The 22,299-nt window shown below is 36.8% G+C and overlaps 1 protein-coding gene across 2 annotated transcripts in view; it reads right to left on the reverse strand.

Moving 5' to 3' along the window:
• The window catches only part of CLINT1 (clathrin interactor 1), a 49,197-nt gene that overhangs the window by 16,650 nt on the left and 10,248 nt on the right, over nucleotides 1–22,299 (reverse strand). Inside the window, exons 2-6 of one of the 2 annotated variants that reach the window (XM_069868867.1) lie at nucleotides 8,388–8,492; nucleotides 7,733–7,829; nucleotides 6,114–6,222; nucleotides 5,073–5,237; nucleotides 1,301–1,469 (exon numbers count right to left, since the gene is read on the reverse strand). In XM_069868867.1, the coding sequence (XP_069724968.1) occupies nucleotides 1,301–1,469; nucleotides 5,073–5,237; nucleotides 6,114–6,222; nucleotides 7,733–7,829; nucleotides 8,388–8,492 (645 nt within the window). Of the gene's footprint in view, nucleotides 1–1,294; nucleotides 1,470–5,072; nucleotides 5,238–6,113; nucleotides 6,223–7,732; nucleotides 7,830–8,387; nucleotides 8,493–22,299 lie in introns of both variants that reach the window. The other variant, XM_069868866.1, reaches the window with a different exon arrangement.

Consider the following 22,299-nt stretch of genomic DNA (forward strand, 5'->3'; position numbering starts at 1 on the left):
AGACTTGATATCAGCATAAGAGAAGAGGTGCCATTCAGAAATAAAGCAAAGGAAAGGAGATAAAAAAATGTTTACTGTACATCCTCTACATGAAGTGTGGGTAGTGAGCTTTACATACGTCATGTGACAAGTTGCTTTTGAAAGGTAAGTACAGAAAAGCACACAGCAATACACCATTGGTAAATTTGAAATTGTTTACTTTTCTTCTGATCTGTTCTCTTTGTAGTCTATTGATAGCAAGTTCTAAGGGGGGAACCCTGATGCGTGCAAAGAATACCAGTTTTATGATTTATTAATGTCTTAGCAAGAGGACCATACTGCCTTCTCAGAAATGCTACCACTCTATTTTTTTTTTGTTTCTGTGGAAAATTGCTTGAATTTTCTAATATATATATATGTGTGTGTGTGTGCGCGCACGCACACATTTTTATACACACACATATATGAAAGCGTGTGTGTGGACACATCTAAAGATATTCCTGTAAAAATATTAATCAAATCTCAGTGCAAATTTGAATTTTAAGTTATTTCCCAAAAGGGAATTATTTCAGTATACTTGAGCACTTTCTCCACAGCAATTTCAGGTTCTGTTTTGATCTTCAGATAATAGAATTCAACACACCTGTTGAAGTGTGATGTATTTAAAGTTCTTTCTACAGGCAAAGCAAGGTAGCTTTTCTTCTTTACCAGAAAAATGTAAAATACAACTAGTTTCCTGAGAGCGTTCAACTGAAATTGAAAGGGTTTTTAGGTGGCTGGGGGCCTTTTTGGGTTTTTTCCGCTTAGTTTTTTTTTAATGCCTTTTTCTTTCTTTAATGAAAAAAAAAATGGAATAAGCCACCTGCAGTTCGTTCGTCCTGAGATCAGCTCAAGGAAGAAGCACTGTGTCAAGGCAGGTCTAAGCAATTTTACATGTCCCTCTCCTTTGGCACTTCAGCGTACAGAGTAATTGTAGCATTAAATGGCAGCCTCCAAGACACCAGCGCAAGGAAGATTACCAAATTGCTAATAAAAGGAAAAGCTTAGGGAACGCCAGCCGAATTCCCTGCTTTGCCAGCAGCTAAGTTGGGCAGTAATGGAAGGCAGCCAAGAGCAGTTAACTATTGTCAAAGCTACAATATTCCCCAATGCCAGTAAGAGCTGCCTAAGAAGTCCCAAAAGCAGGTACTGAACTCAAACATGCCTCCATACAGACAAAAAGACAACAGAGTATTGTAACTAATAAACAGAAATGTCGAAGACTTTTCTAAGAGCATTTTCAGAGAATAAATTCATGTTAAAATAAGTCTAGTACCTGCACCTTTCTGGAGAGTCTTCTCTATCTTTCCTTCGGAACTTGCTGATGGTATCATCAATCGTGCTTCCAATTTTGTCACTTAATTCGCCTAACTTATCGCTGAATGGAAAAGCTGGTTTTTTATCCCATTCTTCATCCCATTTTGACTTGGGCTCAGGATCGTATCTTTCACCTGTATAAGGCATTAAGATAAGAAATACTAAAGATAACAGAAAAAAAGTAAATACCTGTGGTCTTTTTGGAATCCCTCTTAAGCCCCCCTGCCATCCATACATAAACCTTACAAGTTTTCAAAGCAAACAGAAAGCTCCCTCAGTGCTGAATCAACACTATTACAAGCAAGGCACAGCATGTAATGCCAATCATTAGAGTGGCAGGAATGCAGATTCAAAGACTTTTGTTTATGACAATGACACAATCTTAATGCGCTGCACAGCACAGCACATTAGGACACTGTGGGACATTGCTGGAGAAGCACAAGAGGCGTAATCAACCTTGGCTGCATAAGCAGCTTATAAGAAATGGGATGTGCCAGTTTTTTAAGTCGTTTAACACATTGCATTCCATTCTTGGCCCAACTGTGTGCTCAGAGGTAAATCAGTGGGTTTTTTATACACTGACATTCATTAACTCATAAAGGCATATACCAAAATACTGAAAGACAAGTGTGCAATGGATATTAAAAAAAAAAAACTCTTAAAGAGATGAAAAAAGAACAGCCAGTAAAACAACTCACCTTTCAGCAGTCACTGAGTACTCTGAACATGTCGACTAAATGATATTATCAAGAAATCTAAAACTTTTTCTAATCAAGTACTCAAGACTGCCATACTCATATCTTAGCTCACAAACAGCTGGCAGTTTTACTACATTTGCTGTACAATCTCAATAAGAAAGTTTAAAAAAAACTGAAGCCTGGGTTTATTTATGCACAGCCAGCTAACCTGAATTCAATTTAGAATTAAAAACAACTACATTTTAACAAAGACTTAACTATCAGAAGCACAGCACACTTTACTAACTGGTATTGTGATCTTATAACAGACCTGCTGAAAATATAACTAATATAAAACATATCACTATAGCTCAGTATCGACTTTGTTACAAACAAATTATACTGTAGCTCAGGTAACTTCAAGATGTATTCAATTAAGCCATTTTTCAATAACAAGAAAATGATGAATTCCAGCAAAAGATGCAAAAACTAAGTAACATCTACCCAATAACACCATATACCAGAGGATATATTTTCTTACTGAAGAGATAAATGCAAGTTTCCAATGATATTTGTTTATATCCATGAAGGACAGACAAACTTTTTCAAAGTAGAGAACCTGTTATAAATCAGTGAGAACTTTATCACTGGAAAAGGAGAAATGACTAAGATATGTCATAGCGTTAAATTTTGCAGGAGACTAAAATGGCCTTATTTCAGTTTATGTCAGGGTATCAAGCATTTTAATGCAGATTCCATTAGAAGGTTTCCTTGTGCAATAAGAATTTTATAATAAATTGAAAAAAAACCCTGAGGCCTCAGTATTTTCAGGACAAAAAGAACTAAGGAAAACTCTGAAAACGAACAATTTTATATTTAAACAACTAGAGTCTTTTAGGTTGGAAGTCTGACCTGGAAAAAGGTTTGTTTTGTGCTGCTAGGATGATTTTTTTTTTCCTTTTAATTTGCTCAAATGAAGGGATAATTGAAAATCCTTTACCATAAAAAAAGAAATACAAGACAAAGGTATAGTCCTTCAATTAAAAAAAAAAGGAATGATAACTAAAGCACATATTGAGAAAGACTTCTACCCAGCATATACGGGTAGATCACGACTCTGTAGAGAGCAAGTCAAAAGATAAGCTCAGTGAAAGCACAGAGGGGCATGTACTTCAAGTACAAATACAGTGACTCATACGTATTTCCTAAAAAGAGAATCAGCAGCATTCCAAGCAGGTAGCAAAAGCCTAAAAGAATATAATAAAAGAAGACATATCCTGTCACAGAGATAGAGATTTTCAACTACTCTGCACATAAGGAAAACAGAGAACAGAGGAATACTGAGAAGTAACCCGTCAAAACTAGAAGACAGCAAATCTAACTTTAAGGCTCACAGTGAGGAAGAGGTAAAAAAACATACCCAGCACCAGAGGGGGACATGTGAAGTCCTGCACAGTCAGTACTCAGATGTTTTATAAAACCCTTCTCCCATAGAAGTCACTGACTCTAGCAAACCAGAGCCATGTGCCATTGTGACTCAGGGACTCATCCCTTAATAAAAGCAGCCAAGGATTTACTCAGGCCAAAGAAAACAGATAAACATCAAGACTGACACCTAGATCACAGATGACACACTGGGATACATCAGACATAAAAGCTAGTTCAAGCTCAGATCCCCGCGACATGTTACAGCAGGGACTGAGGAGCAAGGAGGATGCTGCACACTTGGACTTGTAAAGTACACACCGCACTGGCTGTGTGGCTTTACCTAACCAAGGCTGTCAGAGAAAACTCTGGCCTCTCCAACACACACAAATAGATGGCATTACACCCTCTAAGGCCAAGATCTTACAAACACACTATGCTGAAGATGCAAATCGTCTGACAGAACTCACTGCACACATGAACACTGGTCGCGTCTGTAGAATGGGTGTGTTTACTTCCAGAAGCCCAGGATACATCAGGCTATCTGTCAAAGGCATTTGTATGGGATTTTTCTTCCTTTGTGTTTTTGTTTGTGTTGTGTGTATTTTTTATTAAATAAAGGACCCCTCTAGAACCAGACTCAAGGTGGATATTGGACTGGCACCCTGTACAATGATAGCTAAGATTCATGACGGATGGATGCTTTGAATTTTTGGAATTTTGAACTGATGGCAGGTTTTCTGAATTTTTAACAAGGGAGGCAGATGACCAAGTGACCCTTCACGCACTTTTTAGAATAATATACGTATTGAAAATATAAGATGTATACAATTTTTAAATGAAAATCTTCCTTTCTAGTCTTAACTATGACCTCTTCACTAGCAGCTGCAATTTAGTATTTAGAGATGAGCATTCATGCACTGAATTTCCATCCTGTATACGAGTCTGCTCTGCTGTGCAGCCAACATCCAGCTGTAGGCTCAGTATGTCTACACAAAGCAAATTTGGTACTGCCTCTGGGAGCCCTCCTTCAAAAAGCACATCGGACCTGCAGCACTAATTAAACAAGATTTTAAATACACCCAAACAGAGAGTAACAACTGCACTGGTAAACTCCTGACACATAAGTTCCATCACTTACAAGGTATTTTGTGCGTGTGTTTAAAGTAAGATCCAACAGACATCAGAATACATACAGAAAATCCAGATATCTTTCAAGTGTCCAGACGGTATTAAGTAACCAAAAAGTTTAATGGCATATATCAACATAGTATCACCCAAACAGTATTACTGCCCTAAAAGCCCTAAATCAAATTAAATAATCATTCTGAAAAGGCTGGAAGGAGTAGGTGAAGGAATTCTTATGCTGTGGTGGGAGGAAAGCATCATCACTTTTTTTTGTTTGTTTGTTTTTTTAATTAAAGACTAAAAAAACTCTGACTTACAAGGGCATTTATCTACTTCTGCTACAGCATCATTCATTGCACAATCAGACTCTGCCCATGAATAAAAACAAAAATATAAATAAAAAGCATCTAAAGGAGTATCTTAGAAATTCCTTAAGTAATCTGCGTTATCTAAGCCAAGTTAAAAGTTGAAACTGTCAATGCTTGACCAAGAAAGCCTAGTACTCACTGTATCTGAAACCTCCAACACTGTCCGAAGAAACCCCAATGTATTTGTCTTTGTTCTTCTTTGCCTTCTTCCTCTCTTCTCGAAGTCGATCATCATCTTGAGCAAATTCAACCATTTCTTTTACCTTCTGGCGTATGTTTATACCTTGGTCTTTGCCATTTTCATCTGTATAAGTAACGCAGGACAGAGATGATGGATGGAAGAAGGGAGGAAAAGGAATTAAAAAATCAGAAGCAGCAATATTGAACATCAAACTAATATGATAATTTGAGTTATGAACATAGTGGTGAAAAGACTACTAAGGTCCACTGCATTTGTTTAAAAGCGACAAAATATTTTGTTTCAACACAAGTTTTCATGCTTAAATAAAAGACAGTTTGCACTGAAGGGTGAATTTAGAAACATCTAACTGCCACTGAAACATTGTAAAGATTAACAAAGACAGAAACAGAAATTACATTTTCCACTTGAACAATTTTAACCCTTCAAAATACAACCCTTTTTCTTTTTAGCACAGCTTTTGCAAGTTTAATTGCAAGAATTCAATCTTATTGCAAAACTGAATTTTTGAAAAATTGCTTTCAGTTGGGATGCACAAGCTAAACGTGCTCCTTTCCCAGCCTTTTTCACATTCAAAACACACACCGGCCTTGCTGCCTTTGCACTGTAAATATTATTTGGTGGGAGGAAAAAAACCCAGCTTCAAACAGATGTGTGTGTTTTGGAGCTCTAACCTTTTCTTCCCATATGATTAAAGCTATTCCTTTACGGACACCACAGGGGACCAGTCTCTAGTGCATATTTTAATATAAACCCGAACACTCATGTTGTGTTGGTTCTGTTGTTATTAGCCAGTCTTTTCTGCAAGTTCTTGTCTTCACTAATTAATACTCTAGGGTCCCACGTCTTGGATTCTGCACTCTTCACACAACTGGCAACAGTCACATTCTAATTAGACTGGGGAAGCTTCTAAGCTGGTTCAGGTGACTGACAACTCCAACTACTGTTTTAATTTGCTTATAAGATTTTTCTATTGCTCACCTACAAAGTGGTAATTTTCCAGGGATCGCAAATCATAAATGTGTTCTCTGGCACTTGTAACAACACGCTCTGATCCATTCCTTATGAGGTAAGCTAGGAGCAGCAAAGACTATAAAAATACAAAGCACTGAATGATTGCACGAACAAAACCTCTATCAATTTTTTTTCTTAAAAAAAAAAAAAAGCAACAGAAAAACCAAACCACTCCCTTCCCCAAATTAGTAAGACTTTCCCCTTCTAAATAAATGCTTACTATATTGGTTCATATAGGAAAAAACGTTTTCCCCATATGCACTTTTCTATTTTTTAGAATATCAAAACTGTATTTGTCAAACTCTAATTTGTTATTAATAAATCACAAATAGTTACCTTAATCACCTACTGCTTATTTTAAAAGACAGCGGTAGCAGTTCAAGAGAAAAAGTTAACCTTCCTAAAGTAAGCATTTTCTTTTGCCTCTTTTGTTTACAATTTTCCAATGGTTTGCCCTGAAAACTAACTCCTACAGAAATCCGAGAAGCCTTCTGCAGGATGCAATGTATATACAAAATTTCATTTCAGGGCAATTTTAAGCAAGTGACAAACCAATGAAGTTTAAATTGTGCTTTAATTGCAATTTTTTACATTAAGGGCTTCTACTCAGGAGAAAAAAAGAATACACTTTCACCAAAGCAGTGTCTCTATCAGCTAAAACTATCATTATATTTCAACCTATCCAAACCCGATAAGCAATTCCAAGCAGACTTTATAACATTAAGTAGTTATGTGTGATAGCATTAAATATTAATTTATATTGTACTTCAGGGAAAACAATTACTATGAATACAAAACATCAAGCACCTGTGAAAAGCACAAACCATGCCTTAGAATTAATTATCTTGTTACAATCCCAGCACCAAGAAAAACAAAATACAAGCTAGTCTAATATGCCACTTCTAAAAAATGAGGTTATATTTGCATAATTCAGTGAACACTGAGCATCACTTTAAGCGCAGCATGATATAATCTCAAGCAAAAAGTTTCTGTACCATGCTAATTAGCCAAAGACAAGAAAAATGCAAATGATTCAGTTCTTTTTCCAAAATGCAAGCAGAACATAAAAGCTTTCTTTGACAAAATCTGCAAGAAAAATTATTCCAATCAAAACTAAACTATAATTTTCAGAGAATTACGAATTGGCAGAAAATTAAGATTAGTTTCCACTTTATTTCAGGTACTCTTGAATTCCTTCAAAACCATTTTCCTGATAGCACAATAGCTTTTCTACTTCTCATGGAGCACTGTAACAACTCCTTTGGGTAGATTCAAAACGTGAATACTACTCTAGTATTTGAATATCAGCAAAAAGCAACTGCTCTATTATGTTAAGCAGCATTTTGGATACACTTCTAAGCGCAGAAATTTTGGATTTGTGTATAATGAATTTAAGAGACATCTTCGGCTTTCGTAACAGAATTATAAAGCATATAATTAGGAAAGAAATTAGAGGTTCTAATGAAGTAAGTGATATAAAAGTATCTAAACAAGACACTATATCACAACATTATACTAGCAACAAGCATTATGTCCTTTCTTGACCACCAAACTCTTGAATACTTCCAGGTCATGCACATACACACCTTATAAACTCTCCTCCAGTTCTTTTTATTGTCTTTCAGCATTCGAGTCCAAAGCATGTTCATAAGTTCTGGAAACTGTTCATACATAAATGTAGCCCTAAGGAATTAAACAAAAGGGGTTAAAAGATGTTATTCTCTATGGTTTGCCAAAACAGCTTGTTAAGACTAAGGACTGACAGTAGATGGCAGGCTTGATCTGAGCCTATTCACGTACTGTTTGAGACAGCAAAAAAACCTTCATTAACTTACAAAGAAAATAATGTTTAACACAAATACCCTGATAACTACTGCAACTGGTCAAATATGCAATTTCAAAACTCATTTTAGCAGAAGAAAGTTCAAGGAAGAATCTGACATGTTTTACTCTGTTCGGAAAAGTCACAAGAAAACAGTAGAAAATAAATACTTCAAAAAAGTAAGATATATTGAAAGAATAAGGCTATATAAATTAATATAACAAATTTAAAAAATATTTTATTTTTTGTTTTACACTTTGCAATACCCTAAGATCATTCATTAAAAAAATAAGACTTGATTTATAGCAACTTTTCAGCAGTATCAGTTAGCACAACACAGTTTATTTAGCAGCAAATTTCACATTCCTGTATAAAATGCACCTTTCTTTTCTTCATCACTGAGCCAAATTATCACTTACTTGGCAATCTCTCCCATGAGTTGCCCTGAAGGTCCCCATGGATCATCATTGGTTGCTTCTCGAACCTTAGACTCTATTTCTGAATAATTCATAACCACATTGGTGCTGTAAAGAAAAAAAAAATTAACACACATGAAGATTAGCATCAAAACTGAGAAACACATGAAAACTTAATAATAACACTAGCCCATATCTCACTTAATGAGATATGTCTACAGGGTGGGCAAGAAAACATCTTTAGTGCAGAAGTTACCCTGAGGGCACTGAACAATACACTTAAGTTATCCTTAAGAAGGTTTTACTATTCTATTAGTCTTCAAGAATACAGATGAGAAACTAGTGATTACTTGTAGCTGGATTCAATACAGTAAAAATGGCTTTTGGTCATATGAAAACCAAACCAAACCACTACAGTTAAAGCTGATAGCTTCTCCAACACGATATGGTTTGCTTCCAGGTTTGCATGGTGTATAGTTATTTGCAAGAAGCTTTATAACTTGATCAGACGCAGATTTTTTTTTTTTGAATGAGTGCTACAAGAGAAAATCAAGAATATCTGTATCAAACAGGTTTTAGTTTAAAAAAAGGGAAATCACACACAGAAGACTGAAGTAAAGGAGATAAGATCCACTAAGAAGTCTGTTTCCTCGCTTGAATTTATTTAATTAAGGGAAAACAGCAAAAGAAGAAAAGCTGCAGAGCACTCTGTATTACGATTAAAGCAATGCAAATACTGTAAGGAGTTCAGGCTGTCTCTACCAGAGTTCACAGAAAACGTAACTTAGAAAAAGGAAGCAATTTTTCCATATCAGTTACATGAAAGTAGTCAATATGTGACTATTTTTTTAATTAATCTCTCAAATTGGTAACGTTCAGCTTTAAGCCCAGCAACATCCTCTCTGCACCTGAAAGCACCCAGATATATTTGATAATACAATGCTTTTTCCTATATTTTAAGGTAAGCAAGCAGGTTCAAATAACCATTCATACAGAGAATGTTTGAAAAACAGGTCTCTAGTTATAAAGCAATACCAGAATAATGAAATGTCAGGAAAAGGAGACATAAAGGCCTCTGCTTTCCCTAAATACTTTGCAGTGTATTTGAAATAACTTAGAAATCGTATGTTTACATGTATTGCATCTAAAGTTTGAAAGTTTATTTAACTGTTAGAAGTGCATTGTACAACTGGTTTCAGAAGCCCAAAAAAAACCCTGTAAGATGACTGTGTTCAACATGAAAAACCATATCATAAAGTCAAATTGATTACATTGTGAGAGAGATCTAATGATCTTAGAGTACAATGTGGAGAAGGTGTTGCTGCTTAAAAACCTCCCCTGAACCTTCAAGAACCAGAAGAAAAGTCAAGATGCTTAATAGTCACCCCCGTCCACAAAGGAGTTGGCACAAGGCAGCATTCAAGCAATACCTGTTCAAATTTATTTGGCATAAGGATAGCAAAGATCTTGGAAGTGGGAGTTATAAACAGCAGAAACCAAAATGAGATCTCCTGAAGTCTGAAAGGGGACACAGAAGGTAATTGTTAAAACAGAATAAAATTCCTGGACTTAACCTTAGATTCTCAGCATGAGAATTCCTGCTGTCAGATCTGATGTACGATTTTTTTCAACTTTGTGTCTAAAGAAGGTGTAAGCTACATGACTGAATAAATAATCGACGAGCTAACAGAACCTGTGTATATCTATAAAAAATATGTAGGAACACAGCAGTAGTTATAGACAACAGCAATTAAGGTTTTACAAATCCATTTACATGAAAAGCACCTCAAGCTTCTGTTTCTGACATTTTCTTCACCACCCATACAAACAAACTAATACCAACTTTATTTCCCATAAGCATGGAACATTAAAAATAAAAACGAACCCCAAAGCTACAGGCTTTAGCGCTTTGCAGCTTTGAGCACACTGGTTTCCTTGTCCAAAGCAAGGAAAGGCAGGGAGTTGAATGGAAAGGTTCTGTTTGTTTTTATAACCCCTCCTCCTTAAGCGCTTGTTTGAGAGACTTGATGGGGAGCTGGGGGAAAGCATAAAATGAAGCATTTCCTTCATTTCTCAGTGACGAATTTAAGATTGGAAAATGCATGAAGAAATGAAAATGTACTGCAAAGAAAAAGATGCCAGCATTAACTATGGAAGAGCTCAAAGCATTGGGGTTAAAAGAGGGAAAGAGAAGGAAAACAAGGGAAATTCGGGAATGGTAAAAGAAAGGAGGTGCAGTTAAACCCCTTGAAGTACAGAAACATGCTCTATTCCTAAAATCCTCCTGCAGTAAAGTTATTGTTCCTAGCAACTTTATAAATGCCAAGATGAGATCTAATGGCACAAAGCGTTCCAAAACAAAGTATCTTTAAGCCATATTTAATTCAGCAACAAATGTAAACTTCAAGGGGAAAAAAAACAACCCCAAACTCTTGTATAGCTTGGCATCATTCCAGGTCACTTAAAAATAACCATTTCTAAGAAGGTGGAAATACAGTTTTATTCTTCCTTTCCCATGTTTTCTATGGCCCTCATTCCATGCCCTACCCATGATTCCTGCGACCTCTGCAACAAAAAAATAATTTACGTCCAGATGTGAAGGGAAAAAGTGACTAGCTTGATTGCCAAGACTTCCTGTAATTGATATAAATTTCATATTCGAGGACACTTTCAGACACCAGGGGGGGCTCTCCGATTGGTTTATCCTGGGCAGCTTCCAGGGAATCGTGCTGGATTGCATGGACACGGGCTGCTTTGCAAACAAATGGACACACAACAGTCAAGACTGACCCAACGCATCTTCCAGGGCTTAAAATACCCATTAACTGTGACACTGCATTTGGATTTACACCAAATCTTTAATTGAAACCCTGCACAACTGGAATCTTGTGACAAGCACATTTAGAGAAACTTCTGACATGGACAAAGACATTAAACACAAGCAGTGTATTTTGAAAGTTATGTCCAAAATAAAGGCACAGCAAATAAATGGGCTGACATTAGCATTACAAACTGTTGCATTCTTTTCTGTTTGTGTCTGACATTTCTTTTAAGACTAGTAAATCTGACTAGTGTCAACAGATGAGTTTCCCTTTATTGTACCCCTTAAAAATTATTTCAATATTGTTTCATTTTTAAAAATTGAAAACTGTTCAGTAAAGCCAAGAGAGGGCACTGTCACATCTCTATGAAGCAGCATGGTGATGGTGAGCAAAATGTTAGCTTTTAGTTCCTCACAAGAGAACATTCAGCTTTAAATGTTTGCATTTACAATTTCTAGCAACACTGAATAGGTAGCTCAAGTCAGACCAAATTCCTCTGTGTGAATAAATAGACATGGCTAACGAAAAGCCAATGGGTAATAGTTATAATTATCTGAGCCTTTCCAACTGCATCAGAAAATAAGACAAGCTTCCTCTTAAAAAAAAAAGTTTAAAGACTTACATGAATTTTGTAAATTGTATTTGAATAAATTTTTGAAACTGAATAGATGTTCCATAGATTAAATGCCCCGAAAATACTACTTTGTCCGCAATTTTGTACACAACTTTCAAAGAAAACTCTATCAAAGAGCTCAACACCACCAATTTAAATGCTTGTTTCAGAGTGAAGAATTTTCATTGTTCAGGACCACAAGGTGTTCTCCACAGATTCTGATGCTGTAACTGAATCAGCTCAATTATCTGTTATAAGATTATCGTAACTTATAAAATATTACACAACTATAACTATAGTAACAGCTTCCAATCAGTAACATTGCAACCAGCTTCGTTATGTCTGAACTAATTATCACACATCAATCACTGCAGGTTCCATACTGAAAATAATCCAAGCAACCTAAATCTCCTATATAATTTATCACTTGAACTAGGAACACTTTGGAAACACAAGGTGCTGAACACAGCCAGCAACAGAAATGGAGAGAACCTACTTTCTCAGCTAATCTCTAAAATTAACCACTAGACTCTAAGGTTAACCCTCAAACAACATTTCATAACAATGATCTACCTGCACTACCAGCAAAGCTGATAAAGAAAATGGTGTAACTATTTTTGTCTTTGTCCACTTGATTCAATAAGCGTGGATACAGAATATAGTACTAGTATAGTTCAATTGACACAGTTTTCCCAAAAGAATGTCACACAGTTATTTATTTCTACTTCATGCTCCCCAGCATCTCCTATATCTTCCAGACTTTCTGTGGTCAGTGGTGTTCTTTCCCCCCATCGTCTTGACAATCCATCCAAGTGCATGAAATCACAACTCCTACAGGAAGCTTACAGTTCACAGCTGGATTTTGGGAGCAACATTCTTTTGAAGGAAGTGTTCCTAAGATAAGTGTTCATCAGGAAAGGAATTGAGAGCTGTATCTTACAAAAAAGTTTCAGATCTTCAAACAACATATAAACTTAGCATTTCCTATTAATGCTCAAATAGAATCAGGGTATTAAACACGCAAAAACCTGTAGATAGCCTGCGCACAAGAAACCTGCAATAGAGAAAATAAGCACCATAAAAAAGAAGGTATTTGTACACTAAAGGTAATGAAAGAATAACAAATATCTATCCATCCATACACTCAATGGAACTTACTTTAAAAACATATTAAAGAATCGGAAAGCCTAACAGATCTTAGTCAATGCTTCTGCACAGACTTAAAAGCCTTGAATATGCCCTGGAGCAAGAGTCAGACCACTGCATTAAAAGCACCATTAGGATTAGAGTTGCTATTGATGTGGGTGGTGTTACTGAGGACACCAGTATAATTCTGGACAGTAGATCCACAGAAGATTTGTGAAATGCCATGTCTAATCTTGTGAAAACTAAAATAAACAGAAGTCACAGAGAGGGTACATTACAACAGTTCCTTTATAGTGATGATAAAGGTATTGGACTGGACAGGGTAAGCCTAATTAGAAACACTTCTCAAACCTCTGGGAAGCTGCCCACTGTGCTGAGGGAGGGAGCAGCAGGAGCAAGAAACCTGGCTACATAGTTAAAAATTTTTTTTCAATGTATATTGCAAACCAATTACAATACCATGTATACATGGGACTCCTACGAGCATAATATTATGCCTTTAACTATTTCTCCAAGGACATCACTGGATTATGCACCTTCTGTTTTCCTTTTTTTAATTTTACAACTGGGAACACTAAAATACTAAAAGCTGAGATGAGAAACTTTCTACATTCTAGCACCATTAACAGTTTCCAATGAGACACCATTCCACAAATACCTGTACAAAGACTAAATGCTGAATAAAAAATTCAAGCAATACACACATGTATGTCCATCATACATCCAGTCTGTACATTAACGCTATTCAAACAAACAGCAACACTGAAGAAATTATATTTTTTTAAAGAAAAAAAATTAGTCTGCTAGGAGGTAGGGGTCTGGATGAACAGAGGACAACAGCAGCTCTGTTACTCTACAGCACTGTGCAGTGGGGTACTGAAGTCTTGCAAGTAACAAGTGTTTTAACCTTTTGGTATTTAAGATGCCAAACAGACACAAGGTAATTTCATCTTTTAAATACCTAAGTGTTTAGCATTATCCTTTCAACAGGCAGTCTCATACACTAATACCTTAATCTTATTCTTTCTGTAATTTTGTTAGCAGCTTTTTTTTAATTTTAGAAAGCCTTCTCCACACTTCCTATGACTTTCACAGTGAATAAATGCAAAGCAAACTTTAAATTTGGTCCATGACAAAACAGATGTTACCAGCTCAGAATAAAATCTCATCACCTCACTGGGTAACACAGCAAAGAAGATTGTTAAGTAACAGTCTCTAAAGTCCACATGGATAAAACCCAGTAAGAATACACTTGCATGGGTCTGTGCTGTATTTCTTGGAATTAGAAATGAAAAGATTGCATTGCTCAACCAGAGGGACCATAAGAAACCATTAAATTACAGCATAAGGAAAGCTTGCTGAACTCTAATTGAACAATGAAGAACGTACACAGCTGGTTCATTTACTTATCCTGCATATCTCTACCTAAACATGACTATGATTTTTATGCAAAGGCACATAGATACGAGCACTTTCTCATACAAATGGTTTGTTACCAGCATGGTGGTAGCTTCAATTTAAACCTCTGAACAAAGGCAGCAGTAACTTGCATCTGGAGGCTGAGCTAATGCCCTGCTCATACAGTTAAAGAGCTGGCTTTGTCTTCCAGCAGCTTATTTTCTCCTAACAGTTGGGTTGTCTGCTCCCTTTCAGCTGAGAAGCCAGCAGTCTTCCACTATAAACCATGACAGGGACCTGCTACCTATTGTCTTTCTGATCCACTGTACTTGTTTTAGGACTACCACCCAAACACAACAACAGCAATTTATTTTCAGATTTCCAAAAAATTAGTACAGGGTCCAACAAGGCAAAAAAAATGTGTAACGTAGCTTTGCTTTCACGTTTCAGACTGTATCCATATCTGTTCCTTAAAAAAAAAAAATATTAAAGAATGCACCATAAAATAATATAAACTAAGTGAACATTCAACATCTGGAGAAGAGATATGGCAGACCCTGGTTACATTTTGACAATACAGTTATCTTAAAGCCCCCCACCCACATGCATTTGAGATGAAGCTTTTAGAAGGGAGGGAACACATCATCTTATCCCCACCACTCATGTTCTATGAGTCACGCATCTAAAGTATTAGATCAAAAGGTTCCTGTAAGGCAGGAATGAAAAAGATGGAAAGCTTTCTCAGAATGCTAAAAAAAAATTAATATTAGAAGATTCATTTTTAAACTGTGTGCAGACAGTTTCAACTAATGAGAGTACACAATAAATAGAAAAGCTACACAACTCGTTTGAGTACAGGATGCATCTCCCCCACTCCCAGGTGTGGGAATCTTGGCATCTATTAAATTGTTAATTAGTTTCCAGAAACATTTTTGCCAATTAAAAAAATCACTTAATACTTATCCATCTGGGCATGAAATACTTTTCAACAGAGCATTTTGACTCGGTGAGCTAAAAAAGAAGTGATCCTGATCTGCACACCACCACCTCCCAAAGCACTAGGGGCCAGCACACCATGCAAGAAGCACCTCGAGAAAGGGGTGCTGTGTATTAACTCCACTTATTCCCACTAGCATTGCCTCCTTCACGCTCTGAGGGATTAAAGTTGATCACCAGTCCAAACTAGTGTTTCAAGAAACTGAATGGATTTAAGATATAAGCCAAAGTGAAAGATGCATTTCAGCACCAGATTTCATTGCACTGTGACAGTCCATCACTGCCTTAGAAAGCTCACCATGGAGACTGATTCACAGAAGACAGAAGGACAAGACATCATTTATTAAGTTTTCCCCAAACAATATAATGGACATGCAGTAATGGATGTACCTAATCTTAATAACAATAATTCAGAGAAAAATACATTAACTGCCTTCAAAATAAAAATGCTGCTGCTCTTCCTCTCAGTGAACTCAATATGCAACCTCAGCCAGCCTCTCTCCTTGCTCGGTGAAGACAAACTCACTAAAAAACACGTAACAAACTTAATGCATTTTCATTTTGCTCCTGTCAGTAATGTCACTTTTGTTATAAAACATGCAGCTTAGATTTAGAGCCTTACGGATGAAACATATGGATACCAAACACGAAGCCAGCAGTCCACATTCAATGAAGAAACAGATGGGTATCCATCTGCCAAAACGCCTGGTGAAATACCTCAGGTTACGCAGAGGTAACAGCGCAACATTAACTGGTACTTGATGGTTTGAAGTTACTTATTTTCAAGCCACTCCTCATAAGCATCACATACACGACACCAGTCAATTTAGTACAGGAATGCCACGTATTGTTACAGACTTTCTACACGAGTTGCCATTAAGCTCTTTCTGACCAACACTACCATCTTCATGATGGTACAGTATGATCTGAAACACATTTTCAGCTTTTCAAGTTAACAGCTTCATAATTTATGTGGCAGATGTGCAAGGCAAACTGCACAGAAAGAGATAAGCCAAGAAAAACATCCTGATGGCCACAAATGAATTACGACTTGTGGGAGGAAGAAACTATAAAGCTATTTCCTGTGCCTTGCAACTTCTAATCACAAAAAAACCCTACCAAGTAAACAAGATAACCCAAAATCCACCACACACACACTTTCAAGAAGGATAGTGACTTTAAGAATGAAGCCTACTAGAGAACTCAGAAGATCTCTCACTTACAGAAACCACCACTGCACACGGCTGAAGTCTTCTCTTTCAAAGTTTCCCTCTCTCAAAAGTTATCCAGCTGACACTTGTTATATTCTTCATGTTTTTGTAATTGCGGTGCTACAGCTGAAGTAGTTTTTACAGATGTTGGGAATGTAAGGCTAATAATTACATGGCAGCTTTAAAGCACATTTGTGCAAGGAACTAACACTTCCCCCCCGGGTTGATTCAAGACTGATTTAATCTCTTCTTCTGCAGATACCCTGTGTGTTAGTATTTTACTATTCTTATTTAAAATGATCCCTGTGGTTTACACCAACAGATACATGGCTGCTTTAAATATCCTATTTTGTCAACAATTGTAGAGTGGCAATGTGTAGTGGTAAAGAACTCCAACTTCACCGAGGATTTGCCATGTTAATACCATCTACTGGAGTTTTGTACCACCCCTAAAAACAGTATTTCTTCATTTAAACCCCAGGCTCATGTCTTTACTTCCCCATTCTTTAGGGAATGTTTTGGTTCCAAATACTCACCCTAATATTATTCAGTTAGCATCCTCTAATCTTCCGTGATTATATTATCTTCACTTCAAATATACATCTCTGCAGTTCCGTTTTTAAAGGCTTAGTAAACATTGTCATTTTGTTTATTACACTTCACTCAAAAACCCCCTTCTTTAAAAGGAGACTTAACAAGATAGTTGTTATATTCCAGCAAGCAGAAGGAATCAAAATACTTCCTTTTAACTTACAATGCAAGAACACCACAATGGTATTTCCACTGTTTTTCAGTATTAGATTTTAGGTTAGTTTTTTTAGTTCAAATTTTAATTGAAATTAGAGTTTAATTACACCTAAACCATTCTTCTAAAAAATCTGATGAAATTTAAGTGTGAAAACCAATTTCACAAACAAGTGCTAAAAAGCTGCCTTTCCAGCAACATTTGACACTCTGGTGGGTAGCTACCTGCTAAAACAGCAATTCTGCTTTTGATTCAGACAGAAAGGCGACACTGTTACTGCTGTTTGCAAGTTTGAAGTCTCCTTGCACTCACGTGAGCATACACGTGGCTTATCAGATTGAGGCCACTGCTTCATAGCACCTATCTCTCTGGATTTAATTGCTGTTAAAGCTCAATACACTATGTTTGAATAACAGCAGCCACACAGATAAAGAAGTGGAATTACAAAACTTTGATAACTTTTAGTAACTGCAGAACTACAGAGATTTTCATATGTATGTTGTAATCATATGACTGGATTTATTTTTGCTCAGTTGTCAGATTTACTGTGCTACTCCGCTCTGTACACTTCAGATTTTTTTCTTCTGTAACAAACAAGCTGCAACAATTTAAAATTTTTTTTAGTTACCTACATTTCTTTATAGAATTCAGTCAGATTGCACTTCCTCTTGCAAGACCCGCTACGTATTTTCTGTCAAGTGCTGTATATTTAATTTTTCCATGTCTGCGATCCAATCAAGCAACATGATTTATACTGAAAATGAATGTTGAACCAAGTAGGACAAAGAGCAAGAGACATCTAATTATAACCAAACTTTCTGTAGAGTGCATTTTATATGAATACAATACCAACACATAAAAGTCAATCCCAATAAACATGGCCAGACAATTACAACATAAAGTTAAATTTAAATACATCACTTTGAGAAAGAGAAATTGAAACACTGTTCAACATAGCTTAAACACTCCAACCCACTGTGTTTTCTTGTACTTTGTTACATTTATATAACTGCAAGAGTGAATTCCAAAAATAAAAAGCTCCTTTCAGGTGCTCATAATGTGCTGCACTACCTGCCCTCTGAGTAAGGAATCCACTGCTGCTTCTCTTCTTTGTATGCACAAAGCACTAAGATACCACACTCAAGCTCACAGCTTATGTATTTTAAGTGCGTACAGAAGCCTTCAACAGCTAAAGAGAGTCACAAGTACCTCTAGTCAGTGTGCTTTCAGGATTGGGGCAAAATACTTTAATTTTGAGAGAGAAGTATTTAAAATAACAATGAGGTCCTATCCTTCCTTCAAAACAAGAAATAAGAGGGGCAAAAGTTTTCAGAGATAGTTACACTCACTGTGAGGCAACAATAAGCTTTGAAGCTGTGTAACTTCACCCCACTCGTGTACTTCAGACTTGCTATTTTTAACCATAAAAAAATTATGAGAATGACCTTGGATGGAGGAGGAAGATAAGGGAGAAAACCAAAAAGAAACCAAAACCCAACCTCACAGTAAAAAGAATAAATACCAGTAGGTATGATACTCCAAACCATCACGAATGTTGCGCAATGCTCTGTACTTAAGGCAATGTTTCCTACTACCAAAACAAACCTTCAGTTATCAGAGTTGTGCCATTTGTGCTGTAACACATTCCCCCAATGACACCACTCCTCTGACAAGCCCCCTCAAAGGCTTCTGCAATTCTGAGCTATTGTAACTGTTCACTCATTATTCGTGTGTAATGTGCTCACCAAAAAACTTCATACTAGTGTTTGGTGACACCATGAAGAGCATGTAAAAGTTTACAGCACTGCAGCAACTGGTCAAGGAAATCTCCTGATGCTATACACACTTGATACATACTAGCTGAACAGTTACAGATAAGAGATGTTACTACGAAAAGGAGGAACACTGACTAGTAGCTACCACACCTATGAATGGCACAGACCTATACACTGTTACTAATCACATTAAATTCTAAATAATCCAAACTTTCCTTTCACAAATAATTTCTTCAAATATGTGTAAACTGACAGAGTATTTAGTGTGGACAGAGGAATGCACATGCAATACCATGGAGTTCAATATTGCCAAAAACCACCCCTACACATTAATGGGACCACACTTAATGATCCTTGTAGCTTCAGCTATCCCTTCATTGCAAGCGGAGTGTCATTAAAGCACTGTCCTAATTCCAAATTTATTACAAATTAAGCCTTACTCTAAACATGTGCTAGCTATTCCACTAGGGAGGGCTGATTAAAGTTTAAACAATGCGAGCGCTGAAGCTTTTAACACACAAATGGATCATTCTCTGTTACTATAGAATCACTTCGGCACTACGACATCACACGCGCCCCTGTACTTTGCAATATCCGTCTTCTGCAGTTACTTTGAGAGGAATAAACCTGAGCAAAGATAACTCCTCTAGGCCAACAGTAAGCACGTATTACAAGCTCTTCTCTGATCAGATCCACAGGCAAAGTACAGGTAAGGTTACCAGATCTGTCTGGAGTCCTCTTGTGAAAGCGCTACCCATGTTTCCTCCAGCCTGTCTGAGAGCTCCAATTCCTGCCAGCTCCACTCCCTGCTCCTTCAGGCTCAAGGCAACCAGAGTCAGACAAGAGCATCGCCACTGCATGTAAGCTGTACACATAAAACACACCCAACATACAGAAGTTGCACTCCATCCCCAACACCAAGACCAGCTTTGATGGGCTCCCTTTCTCCTTCCACCTTTAACTCTGTAGCTGACTCTAGACAGCTTCATGTTGTGATGTAGCAGAGTATTAACACTGTATTACCTAGGAAAGCCTTTAGACGTGCATCTCGTCAACAACAGAATCTACAAGTATGGTCCAAGTAGCACAGTGAAACAACAAAAGAAGAAAACCTTCAACCACTGTTTTAATACAGACTTGTGTCCTGGGAAACGTCTTAAGACTGAGGCAGAAGCTAGACTGCACTTTTCAGAGTCTGAGAAAAGAAGAGGAAGCAACAGTTTACACAAAGTTATCAAATTGCAAAGTTATCAAATAGCAATTGTTTTCCTTCATTTACTGAAAGTGTCTTTCAGTGGAATTGCTACGCAGGGGGTATTCAGCAGGAGAAGGACACTTGAGACTACTGCTTTCATCTCTGTTTTTCTAAAGTGAACTGCATCATCACTTATTGATCTTATTTCTAAACATATGGGAGTTAATTCTATAGTTGCTGCTGTTTGCAAAACCCTCAACCTTGACATCATACTTTAGCCCTTTAACTTCCTGAAACAATAAAAATAAAATCAGAAATTGAATACTGATGTCACTATAGAGAAGCTGATCACAGCTTCTTTTCTCAAAATCCGTTCCTTACAGTCTGCCTGCTTACTATTTGAAGTTGAAATCAAGAACTATTCCACTCTGGCATGCTGTGTTACAATACTGAAATCCATCTAGGGAAGACCTGTACATCTGTCATACAACTTAATGAACTCGCTACCTTTAAGTAAGACTAAGGTTACTTTAAGTAAGCTCAGGAGGAGCAGGTTTCCCAGGACCTTGTCTGGACAGGTTCTGAACATCATCAAGGACAGCGCCCCCACAGTGTTTCCAGGCAACATGCCCTGGTGTTTGACCACCTACAAAGTAAAACCATTTCTTCTTCTGTCCAGATGCAATTTGATGTACTGTAACTCAGGACCACTGCCTCTTGTCCTGTTAAGTTTTATTACTATTTACTATGTCTTCTAGGACTATAACTGGGATATGATGATTTAATGTTGTTTGCCATAAACATGTCTTTGACTTCAGGTGGTTCTTTAGAAAGACAAAACTGAAGTTTCTCACTAACCCATGGCAGAATAATTTACTGTAAGGAAAATGAAAAGTGCATGAAGAAATCAAACATCACTGTTCCAAGATATGGAAAAAATCTTGGGGAAAAAAATGCCTGCACAGAACTGCAATCAATTCAACTGCAGTTCCTGGGAATGCCACAATTACTTAGGTTTTAGCTTATTATATCGCAGCAAGTAAATCAACAACAACAAAATTTATAAAATCTAATCTTTTTCTCCTTCAGATTATTCATCCTTTAATAACCCTAAATTACCACGCTTCTTTCTTGCTACAAGTGTTATCTAAGTATAAAAAGCAGTTATTATAATCCTAAATAGACTAAATTAGCTTAATATCTATTTTCTTTTGTTATTCAATTTTCTGTGAAGGCAGGTCACAACCTGGAAACCCTTCTACCACTGTATTAAGCAGGTGGACAAAGTAACTTTAACAGTTAATGGCAGAGTGTCTTCCTGTGACTATTCACTGCAGAGTCCTCAAACATGGGCACAAGCAGTAAGACACACCATTCAGATACCCACATTATGATATTAATATTCATTATTTCATTAACATTTTCAGAGAGCTATCTCACATTAAACGAAAAGGGTACTTTGGCAAACTAAAAGTACACAAGTTCATGAACATGCTATTCTTCTCAAAGCAAGTGTTCTTCTGTGGAATGAGCACATTACATACAAATTAACTTTCAAAATGCCAAGCCATGCATCTTGGTGAAGGATAATGATGTTTCCTCTCCTTTCATAGGTATCATTTGTTAAACTGGTTCCTCCGGCAGATCAAGTAACTCTTACATCCTAAAAAGGTAACAAGAGCTGTTTCATTTACCTCCGAGCCCAAGTTTCTAGTTCTTGTCCACATGCAGATGATAATTTCAAATTACACTGCCTCTTTGCAACAAATCCACTTTGCTATAGTTCAATACAGGAACCATTTATTTACTCTCTAATGGCAAGATAACTGTTTTTTTATTATCTAATATCTGCAGCTACAGAAGGAAGTTACAGTTACCGTGTAATTAACAAAAACCTGACACTGGCAGTTTAAAGGCTAAGAGATTCCACTTCTCAATTAGAAGTCTAATAATACTAAGTTCTTGAGGTGTTTCAAGAAACGCAATCACCTGTTTGGTAGCAAGGATAGGTAAA

The sequence above is a fragment of the Phaenicophaeus curvirostris genome, chromosome 15 (genome assembly GCF_032191515.1).
Source record: "Phaenicophaeus curvirostris isolate KB17595 chromosome 15, BPBGC_Pcur_1.0, whole genome shotgun sequence".
NCBI lineage: Eukaryota > Metazoa > Chordata > Aves > Cuculiformes > Cuculidae > Phaenicophaeus > Phaenicophaeus curvirostris.